At 36.9% G+C, this 25,772-nt stretch overlaps 1 protein-coding gene across 1 annotated transcript in view; it reads right to left on the bottom strand.

Moving 5' to 3' along the window:
- The window catches only part of htr4 (5-hydroxytryptamine receptor 4), a 136,142-nt gene that overhangs the window by 98,810 nt on the left and 11,560 nt on the right, over window positions 1-25,772 (bottom strand). The window contains exon 2 of the mRNA XM_062999958.1: window positions 9,193-9,274. Coding sequence (XP_062856028.1) covers window positions 9,193-9,274 — 82 coding nt within the window. The remainder of the gene's footprint in view (window positions 1-9,192; window positions 9,275-25,772) is intronic.

Below are 25,772 nucleotides of genomic sequence, written 5' to 3'. Positions count from 1 at the left end.
ACATCTATCTATGTGCTATCTATGTACATTTAGAGAGAATAATCTTCTCAAGCAGCCGTAGTCTAGGGTTGCCATGTTTGATCACTGGGGCTTGTGATAGCTTTGTAAAACCTACCCTGAGCCAAGACATACAGAGAGCTAGAGAAAAGCCAGCTGACATTTATATGCATAAGCTCCGCAACATGGCTTTTTATTAGTTTAATAAACACATAATGAACTAATGTCATCATCATTGACAATATAAATGAGCTCTCAACATAAATATTGTTTACACTGTTCAAGTTACATGTCTGGCACTCAGCAGCAGTAACAAACAGTAGTGTAGAAGTCACAGTTATAATGCCATCATGAAGCATTCTGGCATTTTAAATTTGTCTTGTAGTTTTTATGCATGTAGGATAACACTGCTTTGCTGAACAGTGCAGGTACACAGCAAGTCCTTAAGCCACTACAAATGGGCTAATATTTAGTACTTGGACATGTTGTGGTTACAGACGTTACACACACAGGTATTTGCTTTAACAAATCTTGATGTACAATTATAAAGTGAAGGGGGGGGGGGGTTGTAATAGTAGCATTTACATAGCATTTAGTTTAAATGGCCTCTTAACACTTTAATTAAAAAAAACCCACATTTAATTAAAATGAAACAAATATTGTATTGGTTTATTTGTTGCTGATGTTTTTTGTTTTTTTTGCAGTTTTCAGATATTCTTTAGGTTTAGTTTTATCTGCAATCTGGCGTAATAACTGGCCAGGTTTGTTGTAACATTGTTATTATGCCAGATTGCAGATAAAACCTAAAGAGATGTCCTTCCTGACACAACCTTCCTATCTATCCGAGGGTGCATTAAAGGTGCATTCATATTTGTCCTCCTCAGTGGCTAGCTTCATGTAACACTAGCTTGGCAGAAACAATCAATGTTTAAATAAAAAAGGCACTGCTGACCAACATCAAACATCTCTGTGAAGAATTTATTTGGAGAAGCTTCAATGCCTTAGAGCCTGGAAAGCTTGTAATAACTGAGAAAGAAAAATGCTAAAATTCCCATTGAGAATTTTTACAAAAGCATGTCAGGGTAGAAATACATTATTCATACATTGTCTTTTTTGTTAGGCTCTGTGGCATCAGGGGAATGTACCATCTCTCCCTGATGCCACAGGCCTTACAGAGCAGAAACGAGCTGTGCCTTTTATTACCTGGCCAGCTCGTTAGGGCGAAGTGGCTACACCTGTGCCTTCCCTTATTTAAGGGATAGGTGCAGAGCTGTAGCCGTCGCACCTTCTGCTCATGTTGGCTGTTTCTTTTTTCTTTCTTTGAGTTTGTTTGACACTGCGGTGTCCTTTTATGTTTATTGTTTTTTTTATCTTTAGGTTGTGCCGCCGCACTGTGCCGCCGCCGCCGTGCCGCTGCCGCCGGGCCACCGCTAGTGGGCGCCACCACGCCGCCGCCGCCGCCAAGCTGCCGCCATAGTGCCGCAGCTGTCGTGCCGCCGCCGCCGCCTGGTTGCCGCTCTCAGGTCGCCGTCGGGCCGCTGCCGCCGAGCCGTCGAGCCGCCGTGCCGCCGCCACCTAGAGACCCCACGACTGCGCCCAGAGGAACGTGACCCCCTCCCAGCTACCGCTGGTGACAGCGTCACGTTCCGCCCTCTGGAGCGCAGGAGCAAATGGCCACTTCCCAGCCACCTTGGCTGGTGACAGCGCCTTTGTCATTAACTTTTGAAACCCGCAAATGGATCACACCCGGTAGCTGGCATGGCTCTAGCCAGCATTAGTTGCTGGAAAGCGCCATGCCACGCAGCTATTGTCGGTGTTACCCCCCCTTCTTCGGCCAACAGCGCGAGGTGGTCCATCTCGCGAACCCACTCTTTGCTTCAATAGCGCCGGGAGCGAGTCTGCCACTAGCGCCGCTGTGGCAGGCTGTTAAAGCTCCCGGTCGGGAGGCAAGAGTCCTGGGTTCGCGCCTCGCGCTTCCCCTTTTCTTTTGTATGCCTTTTTTTGTTCCTTTTCAGCCCCCGACGTCCGGCTGCCTTCGGGATTCCCCGAAGTGTTTTTTGTTATTGTTATTCCTTTTATTTTATGTATATTATGTTTATGATTTTGTAAATAAAACCCTTTTTTAGTTAAACCTCCGCATCCTTGGGTCCTTCCTCCCCCACTCATAACATTTTTACCACCGCTTGATCCTATTCAGGGTCACAGTGGGTACGATTCACTGGGCGAAAGGTAGAAAACATACTGGACAGGTCGCCAGTCTATCACAGGGCAAACACAAAAACAGAAGGGACCCAGACTGCTCCACCTGGGAATTAAGTCCAGGACCTTCTTGCTGTGAGGTGACAGCGCTGCCCACCAGCAATACATCACTGAAGTCTAAACAACATTAAATGGTACAACAAGACAAAATACCCAGAACACGCAAGGTTCTCCAAAGTGATCCAGACAAACAACAATGATTTAGGTGCTACCGTTAATTTCCAGAACCTATTTTTAATAAAAACTGAGACAAGAAATTCTCAAACTATTTCCTAGCTATTTTTATTTGCTTTTCTCCATGATCACAAACCTGATTAAGCCTGAGCCAGGAATAAACATGCAACAGCACCTGCCCTCACAATAAAGATAAATATTGCCTGTCTGTAAATATATCAGATTGTAAACAAGATAAAAGAGATCGGAGCCTCCACTACATCTGTAATCCACATTTAATTGAGTGTTTTGACCAAATCCACTGCACTTATATTTGCCATCATTCCTAAATACTCATACTGCATGATTCAAACCAATATACAGTATAAAAGATAAATTGACAGAATTTACTAAGGAATTTACATTTTCTATGGAAAGCATTGTACTGGGTATGAAACTCCTTCATACATACACTACCAGTTTTAGAACATCTTTTTAGTTTTTTACTGATGTGTGCAGATTAATGTCCTAATGTTCTAAAATTAAAGCATAAAACAAATAACAATTAGATACCATAAAAACGAAATCATGGAATAATTTTGCTAACCAAAATTAAATGACATTTTTTAACTGATCACAGCAGTCACATTTAGCAGATATAACAGCTGAACACACCTGAGGCATTCTTTCTATTGTACAAATCTAATATTGTTCAGAAACTTTCCACAAATGTGCTGCACTTGTAGGTTGCTTTGCTTTCACCCCTTGGTCCATTATATAATTTGAAGCCTACCATCTTGTTTTTGTCTTGTAGTTTTTGACATAGATTGGTGGTATTTGTGGGTATTTCAGGTCATAGATTTGCTGTAGGTTAAGCCCCTGACTATCTAGACATAGACCAGAGGGAATTGCATGGTGTTGCAAAACACTCTTTGGCTCAGGATTTCTTCCTTTTTGGGTCACTCTTTGGTCAACTCTTTGAGTCAGGATTTCATTTACTCTGTGTAAGTTGCTGACTGGATCCAGCAAAAGAGTTAAAACTAAGGGCCGGTATAGAGACATTGACTTTTAAAGCTTATTTTACTTAAACTGCAAAACAGCTATAGGTTTTTTGGTTCTTATTTTCCTAGTAGTTTACCACTCTCCTTTGTATGATTTCAGGTTATTCACTGGACTTGAATCACATACATATCATGTCATGTGTTAACGTTTGCCTGGTATTGTATGTGCATGAGTGAGAATCAAAAACAAAGCAGAATGTCTAAGTAAAACATAGTAAAGATGTTGATATTACATGTATTATGCTTGCTAGTGTTGGTGCATGTGAGTTTTGGTGTCTAGACTGAGGTTTAAGTGATATAATTTATTTCTCATGTTTTATCACTGCTTTGTACTGGTCAGTGTTGTGGTGGGTCTGATTTCTTGAAGGTCACTAAGCACAATTACATAACACAGGACCAATCTATCACAGGGCCTCAGCCATCCCCCCCAATCATGTCTGTATTGAGATGGCCAACTGGTTGACAGCACCGCTGGGAATTCAAACCCTGGATCCCAGCAGTAGTGGGCTAGCGTAATTTACTGCTGTGCTAAACGAGTGATTTGCATAAATAAGATTTATTAAAAATGAATCCTAGTTCAGGCCCTAGTTGTTTTATGAAATACGCTATCATATGTAAATTATTATTTATTTAAATATTAGCCTAGTGCTATACTGTATGAGTGTGTTTGTCTTAATAAACTTGTCTGTTCAGCAATCAGGTGGCACAACAGTCTATTATTCTTTTATTCATAACAACATGCGAAACAATGTAAAACATTTCTAAACTGGTTTTACCACTTGTTCTGACATGCTTGAAGAATACTTTTGGACATTGTTTTTTCTTTCCAGATGTTACAAAATCAGTCGAAAATCGGATAAAGTTTATTTAAACATGTTTTTTATATTGTGTCTTTAGTCCTTTTCAGCGGCCTTGCACTTGGCCATTTAAGCAACTGACAGCAGCTTTAGAACCCTGTGCCTCAAGCAGAGTACATTACAGTTTTTGTGATTAACCTTAAGTATGTTACAATTTTTGTGACTAATAAATCACAGAGAGTATTCCGTAGCATTATCTGATTGCAATCTTCCTTTATCAGCTCACATTTCATTTAAATAATAAGTTTATCCTTATAGGAATGTTGAAGTGTGTGTGTACATTAACTATGTAACCTAATTTGAAAAGCACATTGCAAGACCACCACTGAAGGACCTGTCTAGAATAATAATATTTTATCAATGGAAATGTTGACAGCATGTTAGACTCAATAGAATAGGGATTTACAATGAACTAGATGGCTAAATGAGCTGCAAGTATGTTTCACATTTTCTTTCTTTACAGACATAGGGAAAATGCTTAAAAAAACAGCACAGTATTAAACAAAACCAGTCAGCTATGAGCACCTCATGATAATCTAAAGAAATTATTTTTTAAAAACTGAAACATTAAACGTTTCAACTGAATCTGTTGTAATCTATGCATGTATGTATTATGATGACATACAGTAAAGTCAAAGGTTTACATACACTTTTAAGGAAATGTCCTGGCAGTCTTTGGATTTCAGTAATTTCTGCAAAGGTTATATTTATATAAATAAAAAAATTACACTACAGACTACCAAACCAAAAACAAATCACTGAAATTACTATGGGTAGCCTCCCAATTACTTGTATAGAATTATTATTGACTTAACACAGTGTTGCTCTTCAAGAATGTTTATATGGTGCTGGGTCCAGGTGTTATGAGTCAGATTTATGTGTGTGACAGTAACTTTGTGGTTTTATTAGAACTACAGGACATTTATACACAAGTTCAGTGGTGAATGTTAAAGGCTCTGATGTGAGACATTTGTGGAAGGCTGCCCAAAACGCTTGACCCGAGTAAAACAATTTCAAGGCAATCGTACCAAATACTAACCACGTTTCTGTAAACTTCTGAGCCACTGGGAATATGATAAAAAAAAAAAATCAATGCCTCATTATTCTGACATTTTACATTCTTAAAATATGGTAGTGAATGTGTGCTCAGATGAAATGTCAGAAATTGTAAATATGGTTAAGGTTTATATAAACTTTGGGCCTTATACAGGTCCTTCTCAAAAAATTAGCATATTGTGATAAAGTTCATTATTTTCCATAATGTAATGATAAAAATTAAACTTTCATATATTTTAGATTCATTGCACACCAACTGAAATATTTCAGGTCTTTTATTGTTTTAATACTGATGATTTTGGCATACAGCTCATGAAAACCCAAAATTCCTATCTAAAAAAATTAGCATATTTCATCCGACCAATAAAAGAAAAGTGTTTTTAATACAAAAAAAGTCAACCTTCAAATAATTATGTTCAGTTATGCACTCAATACTTGGTCGGGAATCCTTTTGCAGAAATGACTGCTTCAATGCAGCGTGGCATGGAGGCAATCAGCCTGTGGCACTGCTGAGGTGTTATGGAGGCCCAGGATGCTTCGATAGCGGCCTTAAGCTCATCCAGAGTGTTGGGTCTTGTGTCTCTCAACTTTCTCTTCACAATATCCCACAGATTCTCTATGGGGTTCAGGTCAGGAGAGTTGGCAGGCCAATTGAGCACAGTAATACCATGGTCAGTAAACCATTCACCAGTGGTTTTGGCACTGTGAGCAGGTGCCAAGTCGTGCTGAAAAATGAAATCTTCATCTCCATAAAGCTTTTCAGCAGATGGAAGCATGAAGTGCTCCAAAATCTCCTGATAGCTAGCTGCATTGACCCTGCCCTTGATAAAACACAGTGGACCAACACCAGCAGCTGACATGGCACCCCAGACCATCACTGACTGTGGGTACTTGACACTGGACTTCAGGCATTTTGGCATTTCCTTCTCCCCAGTCTTCCTCCAGACTCTGGCACCTTGATTTCCGAAAACAGTACTTTGGACCACTGAGCAACAGTCCAGTGCTGCTTCTCTGTAGCCCAGGTCAGGCGCTTCTGCCGCTGTTTCTGGTTCAAAAGTGGCTTGACCTGGGGAATGCGGCACCTGTAGCCCATTTCCTGCACACGCCTGTGCACGGTGGCTCTGGATGTTTCTACTCCAGACTCAGTCCACTGCTTCCGCAGGTCCCCCAAGGTCTGGAATCGTCCCTTCTCCACAATCTTCCTCAGGGTCCGGTCACCTCTTCTCGTTGTGCAGCGTTTTCTGCCACACTTTTTCCTTCCCACAGACTTCCCACTGAGGTGCCTTGATACAGCACTCTGGGAACAGCCTATTCGTTCAGAAATTTCTTTCTGTGTCTTACCCTCTTGCTTGAGGGTGTCAATGATGGCCTTCTGGACAGCAGTCAGGTCGGCAGTCTTACCCATGATTGCAGTTTTGAGTAATGAACCAGGCTGGGAGTTTTTAAAAGCCTCAGGAATCTTTTGCAGGTGTTTAGAGTTAATTCGTTGATTCAGATGATTAGGTTAATAGCTCGTTTAGAGAACCTTTTCATGATATGCTAATTTTTTGAGATAGGAATTTTGGGTTTTCATGAGCTGTATGCCAAAATCATCAGTATTAAAACAATAAAAGACCTGAAATATTTCAGTTGGTGTGCAATGAATCTAAAATATATGAAAGTTTAATTTTTATCATTACATTATGGAAAATAATGAACTTTATCACAATATGCTAATTTTTTGAGAAGGACCTGTATATAGTGGTCGTGGTTTAGGGCAATTCAGATCTTTTCTGTTGTTCCCAGCTCACTGTTCACTGCAAGGATATGCTACTGTTTGGTAATAATTATTTGCTTAATTATTAAAATATGTATATTTGTTTGCCAAACCAATTAGTGTGGTGCTTTATTATGCAAAAAAAATCCAACAAAAAATGTACAGTTACAATATTTTTAATAAACATTTGTTTGCATTAATTATTCCAAATTATGTTTTTTTTAAGCACTATCTATATTTAGCGACATCATTTTAAAGTCTCATTGAGCAAAACTACGGATATTAAAGTAAATTAAAGGATTAAAGTCAACTCAAGTGCAATAAGCCTTAAAGGTCACTTCTGAGCCCATCTGCTGCTATTTATAACTAGAATTATTGTCCATTTTAGTGCAATGGAGTACAGAGATTGTAACAGGATCCTAAAGGTGAGTTTGGATGAAAGGTAATCTGATACAGGCAAAGAAAAAGTTGATGCCAGAACAAGGCCACTCTTTGCTCAGCTGGCAAATAGGTCTCCAATCCCCCGAGAACACTCTTGGTTTTCATCAAAGCCAGTGCTCAAACCACTGTTTTCTCATAACATCATGTCAGTGATACTGAACATGTGTATGAGTGTAAGAGGGTTTGTGTAATAGCTCATTATCTATAAATAAGATGTACTTGGCTGCATTCAAAATACATCATCTGTTATAAATGCACTACATTTTTTTCTAGTTTTTATTTTCATCAACTGTTTTATCTTTTTCAGGGTTGTGGTGGGTCTGGTTCCATCCCAAATCATTAGGCGCAAGGCATAAGTAGCCAGCTGATAGTGGGGAGCTAGCGTAGTGTCTGCTGTGCCACCTGAGCGTCGCACTATTACAAATGTTTTAAATAATAACAATACATCATTGTTTAAAGATCTTAAAAGTCTATACTGAATTGTTTATTTGATTAATGTACCAGATGAAACCATGTTTAAGACATAAGGAGACTGAGCATGTCATTTATAATTATAGTCTGTGGACATCGAGTCATGACTCAAATTTTACCTTGTAACCAGTTATAACTAGTCTAAGATGCAGATAAATTTGCTTTTAAAATCTACTGGTATTTGAAGTCCATAATGCCATGTACACTATATGACCAAAAGAATTTTGATGCCTGACCATGAGCAAGTTGTAACCTCTATGTGACCTTTATAGTTAAAAAAACAGCCACTCCTCTGAGGCTTCTTACAAAACTTTGAAGTATGTCTGTGTGAATGTGTGCCCATTCAGTCAAAAGAGCATTTTATGGCTGGGCATTGATGTTGGTCAAGAAAGCCTTAATTGGTTTTCCAGGTTTTTTTTAAAGTCATTCAATGGTGCTGAGGTCAGGGCTCTATGCAGGCCAATGACATTCCCTTTAAAAAGCCTTTTACAGACCTTGCTTTGTGCACAGAGGCACAGTCATGCTGGAACAGGAAAGCACCTTCCCTAAACTGTTACTGAAAATTGGAGGCATATAATTTCCTTTAGATTATTGATTTATTAAAACAAGAATGTCCCAATACTTTTGTCCATATAGTGTATCTTAACGTTTCCTGGCCATTTAAAAGAGGAGCAGCACCAAAAGATTGTGGATCCTCTACCATAATTAACAACGGGAATTAGGTTACTTTCTGTTAAATTACACATTACTTAACACCAAACCAACATTAAAGTGTTTGTTTCCAAAAAGCTTGACTTTTTTATTTAACCATAAAACCTGGTTTAGGACCAATTGCAAGTGTCTTGCAAACTCCTGGCATTTATATTTGTGGTCATAAAAATGCTTTCTATTGACAAACCTTTCAAACAGTTTTTTTTGGCATAAATGTACCATTTAATTATAGAATTATGATTATAGAATTAGAGACTTGGTGACCACAGAATGCTACATTTTCAATAAATCTTTACCAAGTCCTTGCAGAAAAGTTTGCCTGTATAGCATCCTTCTCACTGTGAATAGAAGCAAAATTCACTTGTGTTCTCTTGCAGGTAGGTTTATTAAACACACACAAAAAAAGAATTATTAGTAATTGGAATCTAACCTCTCATTTATATCGACCTCCTTCATCACAGGCATCTGGCCGGTGGAACTTAAGTTCATGTACCCATGGAAGCAGAGCGTCTCTGTAAAGCAGGAGGAGATAATGTAAGGTTAAGGAAAATTTTAGGTTACAGTGACAGTGTTACAGTCTACAAGAGAAACTCATTTTCAGTAACCACTCAATCTGGTCATGGTTGTAATACAATAAACAAAAGGTAAGACTGCACCCAAATCAGGTAGAATACATGATGCACTGATTTCACAGAAATCTCCTGGCAGCAATGTTTAAAATACATAGCTAGGTTGGAATCAACCTCTTAGGGCACACGTATATCAGGGGGCCTGTCAGATTCATTGTAGCAAAGAGAGAACTGTGACCTTAAAACAACAACATGCCTCAATGTTTAAATGTTTTCTTTTCAGATTTCAGGCTAGAAGATTTGTAAGTGCTGTAAATGCTTAGGTAAGCACTGAAACACACAAATCCACATAGACAAACTAGCATTAAAAAGTTCAATTACCACTTGCCCCTGATTAATAACTTGCCCCAGAGAGTAAATTTCCTGCACAGCTTTTCCAGCGTATCCTATCATTCCCAACCCCACTGTAAAGAGAATTTCAGGAGCTGACCAGCAAGAAGCAGAAACTCCAGACCAAATAACAGTGAATGCATGCAACAATCCCATTATTAACACATTAATTTGGCCTTTCCTCTATATTAAACTGTCCGTTGTCCAACTGATGCAACTCACCAGTTCATTAATTTTGGGTGAATTGGGTGAGTTGGAGCAGGGAAAAAATGTGCAGTTCTTCAGGAGCGAATGTAGGTGAAAAGCAGTGACTTGGACAATGTTTTTGTTCTCTATCAGTCTGAATCTGCATGCAAGACACAGCAGGAGTGTGCTAAAAATGGGTAAACAAGGACTAATAGCATGGAATTACATTTAAAGCAGCCTTTCTATCACAAAAAAAGAATTAAATAATTCACTTAAAAGCTAAAAAGCTTGGTATTTTTATACACTAAGAAGAAAATTATAAAACTAGAAGTATAATATACACTACACAATCCAAAAAATAAGAATCAACAACTTTTATGCACTATGAATCATCTGTTGTATAATATCATAAAAATAATATCATTTCTACTGTAAATTTACTGAAAACAGCTCTGTCTTTCTTGTATTTAAATATAGGAATGCATTTTTTATTTGGTGCTGTAACGGCCCTACCCCCCTACTACTAATCAAGCCCCGCAACTAACGGCCGGGATGGAGCCATTTGGGAGCATGGAGGCACAAAAACTGGTCTATTAAATAAGATACAGACCAGTGTAAAAGCAGATTTGAGCTAAGATGAGAATCATGCTGTGCTAGTTGGCTTGTTAACTGCAGACTGGGGTTACTTAGGAATCTGAGTACTCACTAGTGATGCTTTAAAGGCCTCCCAAATGCTAACTTTGCTAAGCTGGGATTTATGGAGTGTAGTGCACTAGGATACACGGGTGTAAACCTGCAGCTTATAACAGAGTCAGTATGAGACTCACATCACTGCTCAGAGATTTTAGCACATGCTTAATTAATTACTTTGATGTAAAAGTTTTTCTATTCTTCAAGTTTAACAGAAATAGCTTTTAGAGAATAATTTCCTTTTATAGCATTTAAAGGAATCAAAAGAATATCAAAGGTGCTGTAAAGACATGTTTATACCAATCAAATCCATTTTATTTTATAACACTTTCACTATTACGCTCTTGCACGGAGGCTCCATGTTTTTGTCATGGGTTAGAATGTTTATTTGCTATTGCATGGCTAGAATTATATAACTTGGCTAAAGCGCGTTGGAAAACAGATGGGAGAAATATGTATTTATATTGTTCAGAAATGGTTTCAGTCATCACCTTTTCACTTTAAACAAAAGAAAGGCGAAAAACTCCCTCAATCAGATGCTGAAACAAATAGCATCAGTGTTTGTTGATATTGCATACAGCAGTGTTACCAGGGCTGGGCTTGGTGTTGAGCTCTGTGGTAATGAGAAATTATACTAGCTAGCTTTATCGTGTCTGTGTAGTGGATTCATTCGGAAATGTTTTGCACTAGGATTAAATAAAGTAGCAAAACTGTAACATACATTAGTACACTATTGTGCAGTAAACATTAGCTTACACTGATATTAGAATATTTTAGTATTATTTAATGTGCCTGTTGTATGTTATAATTATATTATCAGTAATCATTATTGGAATACTACTGTCATTAGACACACACACCTTACCTTTTTAAATAATTTCTGGCTTAACACAATTATTCTAACACTAACTAGTTTGATGCAAAACTGCAGCTAATCCAGAGCCAAATGCAAGTGCCAGCCCAGTTCCATTGATGTGAAACATTTTGATGACTGATTTTCTTCTTTAGCTAAATTCTAATGTGGAAGATTCCACTACTAAGAAGTGCTTATTTGGACAGGCATTTAAAGAATAAGAATTACCAAGTACTATTGCCAAGTAACTGCCTTTCACAATGTTACCTAAAGAATATTGTTTAGCAACCATATGATGACTTAAATTACAGTTCTTCAATTATGGTATGGTATATAGTATATAGTTAAGTAATGTTCCAAAAGTCCAAGATAATTTTTTTTATATCCAGTATATCTCTATGGTGGCCAGTTTTTTTTTAATAGTGGCTTTAACCCTTTAATGGTTTTTGTTTTATGTTTATTAATGTTCCAGCCTCAATTTGACATATAGGTTAGAAAGGCTGATTACTTAAAACCATCTACCAATATTTTTTAGTTTAACACAGGTCCACCAAGGAGTAGATACGACCCAAACAAGATTATTTAAATACAACTTATTTTACCCAAGTATTCAGACTCAAAGTAAGCAAATTCAAAAGCTTAAACATCAAACTGCCAGTTTTAGTGGTCATTCGAGTGGGCATCCAGAAATGCTAAAGCACTTTCAGAATAAAATGTTATAAACAAGACCAAAAAAAGCACTTAAAGGTGTACCCCACACCCACAGATATAAGCTTTAGTACAGTTTAGTACAGCAAAACTGAGTTTTACTATATGCTTGTGGAAACATTTCCCTATAACTCTGTGTCTTTTAACTGCTGGATAAGCTTGTTTGATCACATTTACCTTCTGAATACAGAATGAAAATATCTTATTTATTCTGCATGTGTATTTATTGTTTGCTAGCTACGTGTTCTGGCCTGTATAATCACAAATCTGAGCCAGTCAGTTTGCTGGATATATTACAAGTTTATACTAAACATATATAGTTTTATTAAAATATTATGATATTTTAATAATGTAATTTTTACAATCTGATTAAAGTAAAATGGCTGAAATGGTTGTACAGATTTTGTACGCTGGAATAGTACATTAGGTATTTATCTGAGAACTCGTCGAATCAACTGTTACATAAAAGAGCAGACTGACTGTGCATCTGATTACAGGCTTATGGGTCTTAAAGCACTGTTTTATTGTACTTAATAGTGATATTATGGTGATGCTTGTAATCCATCAAGGCTCCAGCTTGGCCACAGAGTGAACCTGATAGTGGCACAAAAACACCATCCTTCTTAATAAAACAGGGGTTGCTGCGTCAGGCAGTTTGAGGGAGATGAATTAAATTTAAAGTGAAGACTTTAGTTGCTAATGTGTAGTCGCTCACTTTTTCACACATGGGATTTTAAAAGTGGGATGAGCTCCAGTGCTTGCTGTGTTTTCAGACTAATTGAGAAAAGCAATAAACGGAGACTAAAAGTTATTCATCTAAAATGAGCTTCTTCATTAGGCCATATACCACACATAAACTTCCATTACCCCAATGGACTTCATATTTCATTTAAATGCAAATGCTGGCTTTAATAATAATCTTAGGGAAGTCAGAGCTTGCTTACAGTGAGGTGTTTAGAGAGGACCTGTGTTTGTCAGTCGTGCTCTTTGCTCCACTTCATATGAGGATGAGGGCAGCTGAGCACTCCACACTAATTTACCGCTCCATTTCTACTGCACATCATGAAACATGCTCAAGTCAAGCAGTTGTATTTCTATTTAGTATTACACAGCTATTAGCCAAATCTTAAGCTTTATGAGGTGTGATTGGTTAAAAAGTCATTGATTTATACAATAAATAAAATCAAGCATTTTTCTCATTAAGTTACACGTATTCCTACTGAACAATGTTTTATCTTTATTCCAGCGCAAACAGGCTGTCTTGTATGTTTTGTGCTAGTAAAGCTGAATAAAACAACGTTAAAATCTATGTTATCAATTTTACATTTTTTCCTTGCCATGACACCATTAAGTGTAGTATAAACCACCATTCATGTTTAAATTGGCTACACATATAAAAAGCAATAACATATTTGAGGGGATCTACTTTGCAGCTGTCCAGTTACAAATTATTGCACATACACCTGTGCCAGCCAAGAATGTTTGTATGGTGCACCAGCCTATTGCGTTAGCCCATTATCACTGAGATCTGGGTTTAATTACCAGCGATGTTATCGGCCGGCCTGGTGTCTACACAGACAGTATTGGTTATGTCTACATGAGGGCTGGCCTAAGCCCTGAGATGAACTGCCACCCTTTCCAGGGTATTCTTGCTTATTGATTCCCAGTAAACCTGTACCGCTGCGACCCTGACCAGAAAAAAAAATTCATCTAGCAGGTGTGCATAAAAATCTGTATCTGTAAAATAGCTCCAAATTTCAACATTGATCTAAATAATTTATTATGGCATAATGTAACAAGAGTAAAAGAGTAAAATTTTTGTAGAAGTCAAGCTAAACATGATTCATTGCAAAACACTTAATAGCCAGTCTGGAACAGGAAACACTTATGAACATATCATATGAACACCAAAAAACAGGATTAAAACTGGCAACCCTAAATGCAACCATGATAATCAGTAAAGTTTACAGTATTGCTTGTAGTGCAATGACATGACGTGTATCTATAGCAATTGGGTTAAAAAGCATGTGATGATCTAATTGTGATATTGGAGTGTTTTTTTTATATCAACAGGACATTTAAATTTCAAGTTTACATATGGGTTAGTGTAATTTACTGCTGTGCCACCTGAGCAGCTATTTACTTTGTCTAATAATTATATTCATTTACAAACCCTAGTTCTGAAAAAAGTTGGGTTGTTTTGTAAATGCAGTAAAAATATGTGAATTGGTAATTCTTTCGAATCTCTTTTTTTACTAAATGTCCAAGGTTTTTACTGATAAACTTCATTGTATTTTGTAAATAGAAAAACATGCACAGTTTAAGATGGCAACACACTTAAACTGAGACAAAATGACAGGGCAAAATGACAGTGAAAACTTTATAGAATATTACAGTGAAGTATAGATATTACTATTCCACAATAGCAGATGAATTGGTAACAGTTGATGGAATCATGATTGAGTGTAAAAGGAAGATCCACCAAAGGCTCAGTCTTTAAAAGCAATGACGAGCCGCTCAGGTGGCGCAGCGGTAAAAAGAAACGCGCTGCAACCAGGGCTGGATTCTGAGAAGCGTCGTATCGAATCCAGCCTTGCTTTACCGGTTCGAAGCTGAGTGGCTATATGAGCTGGTTGCTCATGTGGGGGGTGGGACAAAGAACCGGATGTGGGTCTCTCTCTGTCAGAATGCGATTGCGTTCTCTGCCGGCTGATTGGAGGCGCTTACACAGAGATGGGAGAGGGTGCCCTTAGGGTGTGTCTCTCCGCATGCAACGCTAGGTGGCGCCAAACTCGTCAATGTGTGGGTGGCAAAGATGCATCTGGCTGCTGCTCATGTTTCGGAGGGGATACGGGTTAGCTTCAATCACCTCCGTCAGGGCAGGGTTCGGCATAGACAGAGAGGAAGCACGATGCTAATTGAACAATTGGATGCGCTAAAAAAAGGGGAGAAAAAGGGGTAAAAAATTAAATTAAAAAAAGCAATGACGAGAATTGCCAGTTAAAATATTTGCATTCTTGGATTCTATTATTGTATAAGTATTTTATTATTAACTACTGGCACATATTACATTAGCTCAGGTGATGTTATATCCTACTAACCCTTGCCAGAGGCAAAGTTAAGGGCAGAAAACAAATAAGCCAAAGAACTGTTATTACTAGTAGTATAAAGTAAAAAATGCACTAACACGCACTGTAGCAGCTGCCACACTCTCTAAAGAAAAACACCAAGACAATTTACCTGAATACAGTATCTGAATAGATTTTTAAAAATCTTCCATTAAAGTCACATGCCCAGAAAGGGAATAGAAGTGTTATGTGCTCAAACCTATTTAGAGCTGTTTTGAAAAACAATATAAATCTGTGTTCAATAGAAAAGTAATACTCTCTTTAGTAATAACAAAAAAAAAAAAAAAAGAATAACACTGGCATTAATTACATTTCTACAGCTAAAATAACCTCTGTGCTAGTGTTTGATCTACTTCTAATAAATATATGCTGCTGCAGTCTAAAACAAATTCTGACTAATCTAATATTTTTTTCCTAATCATAGCAATACTGGGTACAAAGCAGAAATGCTCTCCGAACAAAAAGCTACACAGGGCTTTACACATTCACATTTAAGAACAATTCACAGTCAACTTATATTCTGCATGTTTTTGGGCAGTAATACCAAAAACTAACTACCTGGACTGACAAAAAACCTAGACAGTGGAAAACAAACAAAACTCCTCAGACAGTACCCTGAGGTGAGGGTCAGACCCAGGTCACCACGACGCGACTCCACCATCCGTCACACACTAATAGAATAACAGCACATTTCTGTAGCACGCAAATAGGATGTGAAAACACTGTGTAGGTTTGCTACTTGTGTGCAGAATTTACCAACCTGTTGTAAAATAAACTGTTCCCTGTAGAACTCCTGACATGTACAGCTTACACAGAGCTTTTTAACTTTCAGTTTTTATTCCTCCGAACAGCCAGATACCCAGTGATCAGATCAATCTAATCAGACCAAACTAAAGCTTCACAACACTATATCAGCTTATTTGTCCAAGCACCAAATCACTAATTTTATGCATTTTTAAATTAAAACCACTCATTATGTATGCAAAAATTCCAGTGTTAAAATTGCCTCGTTTTTTACATTTTCATCCACCACTTCATCCTGGTCAGGGTCACAGAGAGTCCATTTCCTCCAGGAAATACTGGCCTTAAGGCAGTAATAATTAATCCCATGGGTTTAAGGCCCCTTCCCACTGTAGTCTGCCTGTTCATTGTTATGTTTGTCCCTTTTATACGGATTCACTTTTAATCCTTCACAAACACAATAAATAAAAATAAACACGGACAAGGAGATAGCGTTGCTGCTGCTGTTCTTTTACTGAATCACTTTCACATGTGCACCTTCAACTCTGTGAATCAATCTACAGGTAATAATTACTTCCAAAGTAAAAGTCTCAATATTCAAATGAACACAAATATACAACATTCATCAGTGCACAAAGCAATGCTCATAAAGACAGTTCGGTCTGACTGCTGTTACTCCAGCGGCCTGCACAGAACCAATAACCATTTCTAACAACGCTTAAAGAGGTATGCATAGTGGCATGTCAGCAGTGAGACAAAACGCTTTGATATGTTGATAACTTTATTCTGAAATGACACATGTAATTAGTATTCAAACAATCCCTGATGGATAGGTTTAATAGGCTGCTTTTTCAGTTTTTGAAAAATGTAGCTGCTAGATGGCCTGAAAATCAGACAGAAAGTCATTACTGTTGCTACAAAACATAAAACTAGTTTAAATATTAATGTCATTATAAAAGGCTCATATTCCTTATTTTATATTTTTTTGGTAAATCTGAAAGTACCCACTTATCATGTTCTCTGCAATGTGCATGTGAATGATAGCTTTTCTGTAGCAGCATTAAATTACACACTAATTCAAACCTATTTTATATTCAAATGCTTTCAAATGCAAAATCTTTACCGTCTCCGAATTGAAGTGAGTTTTAATTATTTAAAACTTTGTTTTGCATTTAATAGCTTGTAATTTTATATACAGAAAACAACCATTAGCAGTAGTGTTACAACACTATGTGCATTACATAAACCATTAAAAGTAAAAAGGCAAGCTGCTGATTTAAGCAATAAAACCATGGTTTGATTTGATCATTTTACAGTATGTATTCATTTATTATCAATAACTGTTTCTTTAAGGTAAGGTTAGTGGTTAGAGTTCTAGCAACAGAGAAAGGGTGTCTTGGGGTATTTATTAGTTCTGATCTCTAGAAAAGAATTAGTTAATACACTGCTAATTGTGTAACATTACTGGAAGATGCACAGCATGCTTAACGTATCAGTAATGCTCTGCAATGCTTTGTGCATACAACACTATGCTGGTTAACGTCCGACCACCTCCAAGTTGACACTGTTGGGCCCATAACCCTTAACCTTTAACTACTGCATTGTATTCAGTAGCTGCATTAGATATGTAAGTAACTTTGAGTAAATGTAGAACATATACTAACAGTGAACCAGGAATTAATGACCAAATGGAACTGAAGGGGTAGTTAGTCACAAACTAATCTGTGGGTAAACATGGAAAGCAGGTTGAAACAATAGACAACGGACACATCAAAAGCAAGGGGTGGTGATGGGCATGGACATGAAAATGACAACAATAACACCATAAATCAACAAACCATCCCTGGATGTTCTAGGTTTACAATTAACCGTTACAGTAGGCTGTGCTATGTATTGTAGCTTCTATTTATTCTATCATTTAATTTATGAGTGTTATTTAATGACTTGTGAAATGTGGCACTTTTCTTCAAAAATCCATGAAATCTGTAATTTTTGAAAATCAAGGTCCGTGAAATTAAGCACATTTTTCTGTGTTTCCTGGAGTTTTTTTTTTTAAATCTGCATTTGGGATAATCCCATTAAATCAATTGAAATACAGATTTTTACTGTATGTGTGGCTTAATGTTTAATTCAAACAGCTGCTTTGCATATTCGTCCTGCGCAGCAATCCGCAGGGCACATTTACAAGTGCACTCATTCCACTTTAGCCAACGGGTTAATCAAACATTAAATCCATGGCCCCTCCGAGTCCCAATCCTATGCACATAACCACCTATTTTATTTAATAATATTTATTTTATTTAAAATAGACACATGTTGAAAGCATAGCTCTTCAGTGTGTTTTAAATAAAAATGATTGTGTCCCTGCATTCAGAAAGCCACCCAGTGGCATTCTGAAATCGACAAAGTTATTACTTTCTTTTTCATTTGCACTTCAGATCATATTGGATCAGTAACCAGATAGTGGACACGCAGGTAAAATGCACTAACAAAGACATTTATTCACAGAAAAATAATATTTATAATGAATATTTACAATATTTATATTGTTTTTATATTTTGTCTTTCTCCAACATTTAAACTAAGCAGTTAAATCAATGTGATTTAATTAACTACATTTGCTTATTAACGTATACTGTTGTTAAATTGTTTCACTGGTACCACATAACTGTCAGTACAGGTACAGTATATGAAAACATGGCTGAAAGCACCTCCTATATATGAGTCACAACATTAGCACCACCAGACTAATATAACTAAACAGGAGTTAGCTTGGGCACTTTGACTGAACTGTGACTACGCAGCACCATACACAAGGGTTTTGATGCACTGTGCATTGTTACACATTCACCTCATCACCATTATTAAAATTATTAGCCCTTCTGTTGTTCCATATCAGAAGCCTTTGCCTTCATGTTCCTCTGGCATTTGGCCTCTGTGGTAGTTGGTGGGTACCAGTGTACAAGCTTTTAGGGACCATGGCTTTTGATGTAAGATGCATTTATTTAAATGAAAGAACAGTCAAACATTATATGGGGCTAATCAGAGTCATGTCCCAAATTATAAGAGGGTATATACACTTATGCAGCCACATTTATATTTTCCCCCTCTATATGGTTTAGGTTTGTGTTTAACTGAATTGCACAGATTGCAGGTCACACTAAAGGTGAAAATAAAACTGAAATGATTTATCTTGGTCTGATTTTTTACATCACAAAAACCTGGCATTTAAACAGTGTTGTCTAGACTTATATCCACTGCATGTAAGATCCTCTCAAGCTATCTTCAGATCTCTCAACAAATGTTCAATGAGGTTTAAGTCTGAGCCTTGGATAGCCACTCAAGGAAAGTCACTTGGGCCATTGTCAAGTTGAACAGTGAAGTGCTACCTCGGTCTGTGTTTGCATTTCTTCAAAGACTATGCAATGTAAATCGTGAGCTTTTTATAGATCCAAGGCCTTTAATAGGACTTTCCATGTACCAAACAAAGGGACTGAATACTTTTGTAAGTAAGAGAAAAAACTCAAGGCTGAAAATGGTAATTACACTCATTCAAAATTAAATCCAGTTCCAAAGGTTCTAAATAAAGTCACACCATAGAAATGGACCGAAGAAAATCATACTGACTGTGATAGTATGGTTAATATTCATTTATGGATAAAGTTCAAAACTATTTTAATGCTGTAAAATGTTGATCTGCTGAAAAGCGTTATGTTGTAAGTACTCATGAATGATCCAAGAACTGATATTGGAAGTTTGAAAAAACTGCAGAATTTCTCATTGTGCATCAGTGTCTGACCTCACAACTACACATATTATATTTGACTGGGCAAAAACTCCCAGAGAAACGCAAAATGTTGTGCCAGTCTTGCCAGAAAAGTATAGTTACAAAGGCAGTGGACAGTTTGCAGGTACAGCAGGGTGTCTAACAAGCTCATGGTAAGGTGTGCTCATACTGTTGACCGTATAGTGTATCTTACTCATATCTAGGACAAATGTTATAATTTATAATAATTTATACTTTAAGTTATTATTAGTCTATATTAATTAATAATTATATTAATAATAGTCTATGTTACTTTGTTATTAGTATTTTTTCATGTTATATAGTTGAAGTTGAGAGTTTGTACATGGACAAGTTATTATGGGATTCAAAATATCTCCTCTTCTTTTTCTTGTTTGACTACATCCATTAAGAAATACATAAGTGTTTTTTCTAGCATAATAAAGCGTACATTACACTGGCCACAGTCAACCAAGCTTTACATAATGAGCTTAAACGTAGCCACACATTAAATTAATCTCTGCTAAAAATGGACACCTTAAAATCTATTAAGAAGTACATGAAAAACTGTTTTTTTTCCAGGTATAATAAAACATACATTACTCTGTCCAGTCACGCAAGCTTTACATCATGATGGGCTTAAAGGTAGCCGCACATGAAATTTATCTCTGCTAAAAAATGACACCTTAAAGCTTAACTAAACTCAAAGAAGCTCAAACATTCACTAAACCTAGGGTGGCCACATTCATAGTCACAAAAAGGAGGACATTACACCCCCAAAAGGAGGACGTCATACCAGGAACAGGGGGACATGATACTGCAACACACAGAATGAATCCATAACCCAAATAACAAATGTAACCAGTTCACTCCAAAAGGAGGATTTTTGGGTGTCCGTCCTAGAGTTGCATGGGCGGAGGACTGGCAGCTGAAAAACCGGACTGTCCGACCTAAAGCCGGAAGGCTGGCCAACCTAACTAAACCAGACAAATAGAACTAAACAGCTTGTTGGTGAACTCTTAAACTGCAAATACAAAACATGTCAAAATAAAAATCATAAACCTCATCTTAGATATAACTAAATGCGAACAGCCATACTGAGCATTTTAAGAATCATCTCTTACAGCAGAGGAGAACAAACTGAATTTAAAACACCAGGGCACAGGTTCACAAGGTCTCAACATGGTGAGCCCTGGTATATTAAATTATGCAGGTTTGTTTTGGTGTTAGTTAACAAAAGCTTGACTCAGCACAAATTTTTCATTTTTTCTATAGTCCCAAATCTCTTACCTAATGACATTCTGATGCACCTCATGTAGAGTAAGCCAGTCATTGCATTAGCGTAATGCCTAATTTATTCATAAATAGTTTATTTTAAGAACTCTTCATCCTGGTCAGGGTCACACACATTCACAAACTTACTTAAGGCAATTTTCAGTAGCTCCAATTGGCTTTACTGTATATCTTTGAACTTGTGTGAGGAAACCGGTGCACTTGGAGGAAACCAATGCAGACAGAAAAAACATGCAAACTCCACACAGAAAGGACCCTGGCCCCTGGCCAGGGAATCAAACCCAGGCCCTTCTTTCTGTGGGATGAAAGTGCAACCCAATGCACCACTATGCCGCCCATGCTTAATTTAAAATGGTGCATTTAAAGGCAGGACAGAATTTCTATTAGAGGTATAAAAATCCTATCACATTTAATTCTAAAAAAACCCAATATCTGTTAATTTTATCATCCTCTGTTTTCTGTCATATTGACATTATGGAAAGAATCTAACCTTTTCAAGAATATTCACATGTATGAATGATCTACAGGTCATTTGAAAAAACATAATTGTTTAAGATTGTTCTATAGCATTGTTTTATTCTGTTATTTTGTCTTTGGGTAAAAATATTAAAATGATCACTGAAGCAATATTATCAATAATATCAAATAACTGCTTCCTTTATTCACAACTGCATTTTTATTATTATATTAATTACTCTAACCCAGTCACTACAATTCAAAAATACTTGTTAGGTTCTTTTGTTTTGTTTAGTGGAAATTGTGATTTTTTGTAAGCACACCTCACCCACACATTATAAACAAAGCCAGAGAGAACAAGCCAGAAACTAATTAAGGGGAAAAAAAAGACAATTTAATTCAAACATGAAAATAATTCCTTGAGAAAAAAAATCCTTGTGTTTTCTCTTTATTCAAGTGTTGATATTTAAAGACTAAATACCTTACATTACCATTCCTAATTAAACATTTATAAAACGGATAGTTCCGGTCCTAAAATCTGATTGGCTGAACCGCGTTCGAAGCCGTTGTAAAATCCCTGATAAACTCACACCTATGACCACCTCACATCATTCCATATTAATACGCCACTGAATAGAAAAAAATTTATGTTATTTTCGCCCTCATGTTGCCTAGCAACACTGTTAATCGAACTATTTTGCGTCGCGGAAGAATGCTTTATTGTAAGTTTATACACGATAAATACATTTATGAATTAAACATTAATGTATTTATTATATTTTATGTTGACCGCCGTTTTATAAAAGCAATAAGCCACTCGAGACCGTGCATTACTGTTATGATTTTAGCACGGGTAAAATCACAGTAATGCACGGCCTCTCGTGGCTTATTGCTTTAATCTATGACACTTTTAATCTATTTAAATATGCAGAAAATGTAAATATTAACCAAAGTTAACATCAATTTACATTTGTGGCATTTAGCAGGCGCTCTTTCCAAAGCAACTTAAAATTATGTTTATACACAGTATTACACACTGGAAGCATATTAATGTTTTACAGCCATTACATTTTTGTTTTTCTTTAATTTGTCACAGCTTTATGTATCAGTTGTTGATGAAATCAGACAGACTTCTACTTGCTACAGATAGTTTGGTTTGAATAAAAAAGTGTGATATACTTAATAACAACAGTTACACTTGATGCCAATTTCACCTTCTCCATGTTTTTTGGTAGGTGGGAGGAAACATGTACTTGAGTCACACACATAAGAGGGGAGAAAATGCAAAACTCGTCACAAATACAAAGTTAAGGATTTAACCCAGGCCTTAAGACCCATAAAGCCCTGCGGTCAACTTGACCAGCTGTGCCATCTTGCCACCTGCAATGCTAAAGAGACAAAGAAGGCAGGATGAATGTATATCGGTTATCATTTTGTTATAGCATTTCCAGTAATCAAAAGCAAAGGTCAGTTCACTAGCAGTCAGAGAATTGCAGGGCAAATCCATAAACATTAACAGAAGTCAGGCAAAGGTCTGACACCCGGAGATCCATAAACAACACAAGAAACAGGCCAAGAAACAAGACACTGGAACTGTATATAGGAATGAACAGTAACACTCAGGCCAGAACAAAGGACAAACGGAGGTACATATACTGACTTCAAAAACAATGGGAAACAGGAAATGACAATGAACCTGAGCAAATCATAGGGGTGCACAAGGAGTGGTGCCATCCCTATGTGAAACCATGGGAGACCAATGAGAATATTAAATTGAGAGCTTTAATAAGCCATGTAAGTGTGTAGAGCTATAAATCTAATACATTCATTCATTTATTCATTCTAGTAGCTCCAGCTGTAAGCTGTTTTAGAAAGGTTATCTGGGTTATTAGAGGATTTATGGGCACAGACATTTAGGAGCAGGCATCAGAATGCAAACAGTGGGGCTTTTTTAGTGTTATACCTCAGCAAAAGGTGGTCATTCACTGGTATTAATCATGAAGATATCTAAAGATACCTGTGTAATCACCTTGACAACGGACTGGACTATAAATGTAACACAAAGGCTGTCTATAGGAAGGGTCAGAGCAGACTTTATTTCATAAGGAAGTTTTCTCCGCAGCCATTCTCTGGGAAAGCAGCATCAGAGCCAAACACACTAAGAAGCTGACCAAGCTGATAAGGACAGCTGGCTCTGTGAAACCCCTAGAGCTAGTTAATGAGCAAACGAGTGAAGAAACTGCTCAAAATAATGGACAATAACTCGCATCACCTGCACAATCTACTGGTTAAACATCAAAGTGCTTTCAGTGAAAGGCTCTGCCAACGTTGCTGTGATAGGGAGCTCTACAGGAAGTCATTCTTGCCCACTGCGGACTCACACTCGTCGTGTAGGGAGAGGAGACATAATAATAAAATTTGCACATAGTACTATTTGTTTGCTCAATGTACAATTGCACACCATTTGTAAATAGCACAATGTATTCTTTTAGTCCTTTAGTGTTATTGTTACATTAAATTTACATTTATTTTTTTTAATTCTCTTTTTCTTTGATTCTTTCTTATTCTATTTAAATACAAACTACCTCAGGTCTATTTTTAAACTACATTTGTGTATTTGTGATTTTCTTTGATGCATGTGAATTGCTTGAAGTTTAAATAATTGTACTGTGTACTGTTACAATTTAATGATGAATGTAAAAATAAAGGTTACTATTAAGGAAGCATTGTTTTGGTTAATAGTTTGAAATATGCAGGATGTTTTTGCATATTCAACCCATTTTAACATAAAGTACAACATAAATGTGATTATATAAAAAATGGAAAATTAAATCTGCTGTTTTTTGATAGCCTGCTGCATTTAAAATAGAATAACACATACATTCAATGTCAAATGGTAGAAAACTGCCTGAGCACTGCAGAAAACTTTACCTCTGCTCCTCTGCAAACACAAAGCATACCTATGCAGTCATTACTGGTCTGAGGACACATCAGTTCTTTTAAATGTGAATGTAAAGACCACGAACAGCAGTGCAAAAGCAGTAAATTTTTTGTCTTTTATGTAAAATAGGGTTTAAATGTGTAGGGTAATTTAGTCAAAATTAGTCACATAACCAGGATGATTTTGGCATGCAAAAAAAAAAAAAAACACACTATGGGGAGACAATTTGTCAAAACTCATTCTGACAGTAACATAAGGGAAGTAAAGAGTCTCAACACCTGGTCAAACACCTGGTGCCCAACTGAAACATTAAAGATTTTTGTCTTGTGGATCCATTAGTCTATCGTAGGTTTACAAGAGCCTTTTGCCAGAGGCACTTTTAATGAAGAATAAATTGAGTGACTAAAAGTTGTAAATCATAAAGTTATGGCATGTGCTTTATAATATCATGGCTACAGTTTCCACTGTAAAAACTAAAAAACAAACAAACAAAGGATTCAGAGAATAACTAAACTCTCTATCCATGAAATATGTGTGTGCAATGATGGCTAAAAGAGCTTTAATGTAATGCACTTACCATGCACAATTTAATTTGAAAATAAGTTCTGTGACAAACAAGCTTAGCCAATGCACTATTGTTGGGCAGTATAAGTCTGACAGTACCTATCACATAAATCATCTGCTTCCATCTTCTCTCTAAGCAGGATTCACATTTACACTGGCCAGCACCAGACTAATTGATCTGGCCTATAACATTAGGAAGATTTTACAGTCCAGGGCACACTTCTAAACTGTAATTTCCCCAGCCAGCTTTGAAGAGGAGGGGGGTAAATAAATCAGCAGTGAGCTCTCCCGCATTTTACGCAGGCCCTGAAGTGCAAAAGCACTCTGTTCCTGGGTTTGTTTTTTTATCCACGGGGAGTTGTGTGCTGACAGCAGCAGCATGACTGTATGTTTTCTTTATCTCTAAGGCACTCTTATATCATAGGCAGCATGAGGTATAAAGCAATTCTTCTACCACACTACAGAATCTGGCAAAATGAAAGCACACTTTTTAAATGAAAATCAATATTGCAATCTGTGTGTTCACATAACATGTTGGTTTTAAATGTTTTTAATAAAATACATTTATTTAAAAACACACATTCAATTAGGTTTCCTGTATATCAATGCAGTCTAGCACTTTCCATCCTGTCTTTTAAATAACTCAGTAAATACACTATTAAACAGCTTTAGAGTTGATACTTTTACCTTATATGCACTGCAGATTA

Source organism: Trichomycterus rosablanca, chromosome 8, assembly GCF_030014385.1.
Source record: "Trichomycterus rosablanca isolate fTriRos1 chromosome 8, fTriRos1.hap1, whole genome shotgun sequence".
NCBI lineage: Eukaryota > Metazoa > Chordata > Actinopteri > Siluriformes > Trichomycteridae > Trichomycterus > Trichomycterus rosablanca.
This window is presented reverse-complemented; position numbering and strand designations above follow the sequence as displayed.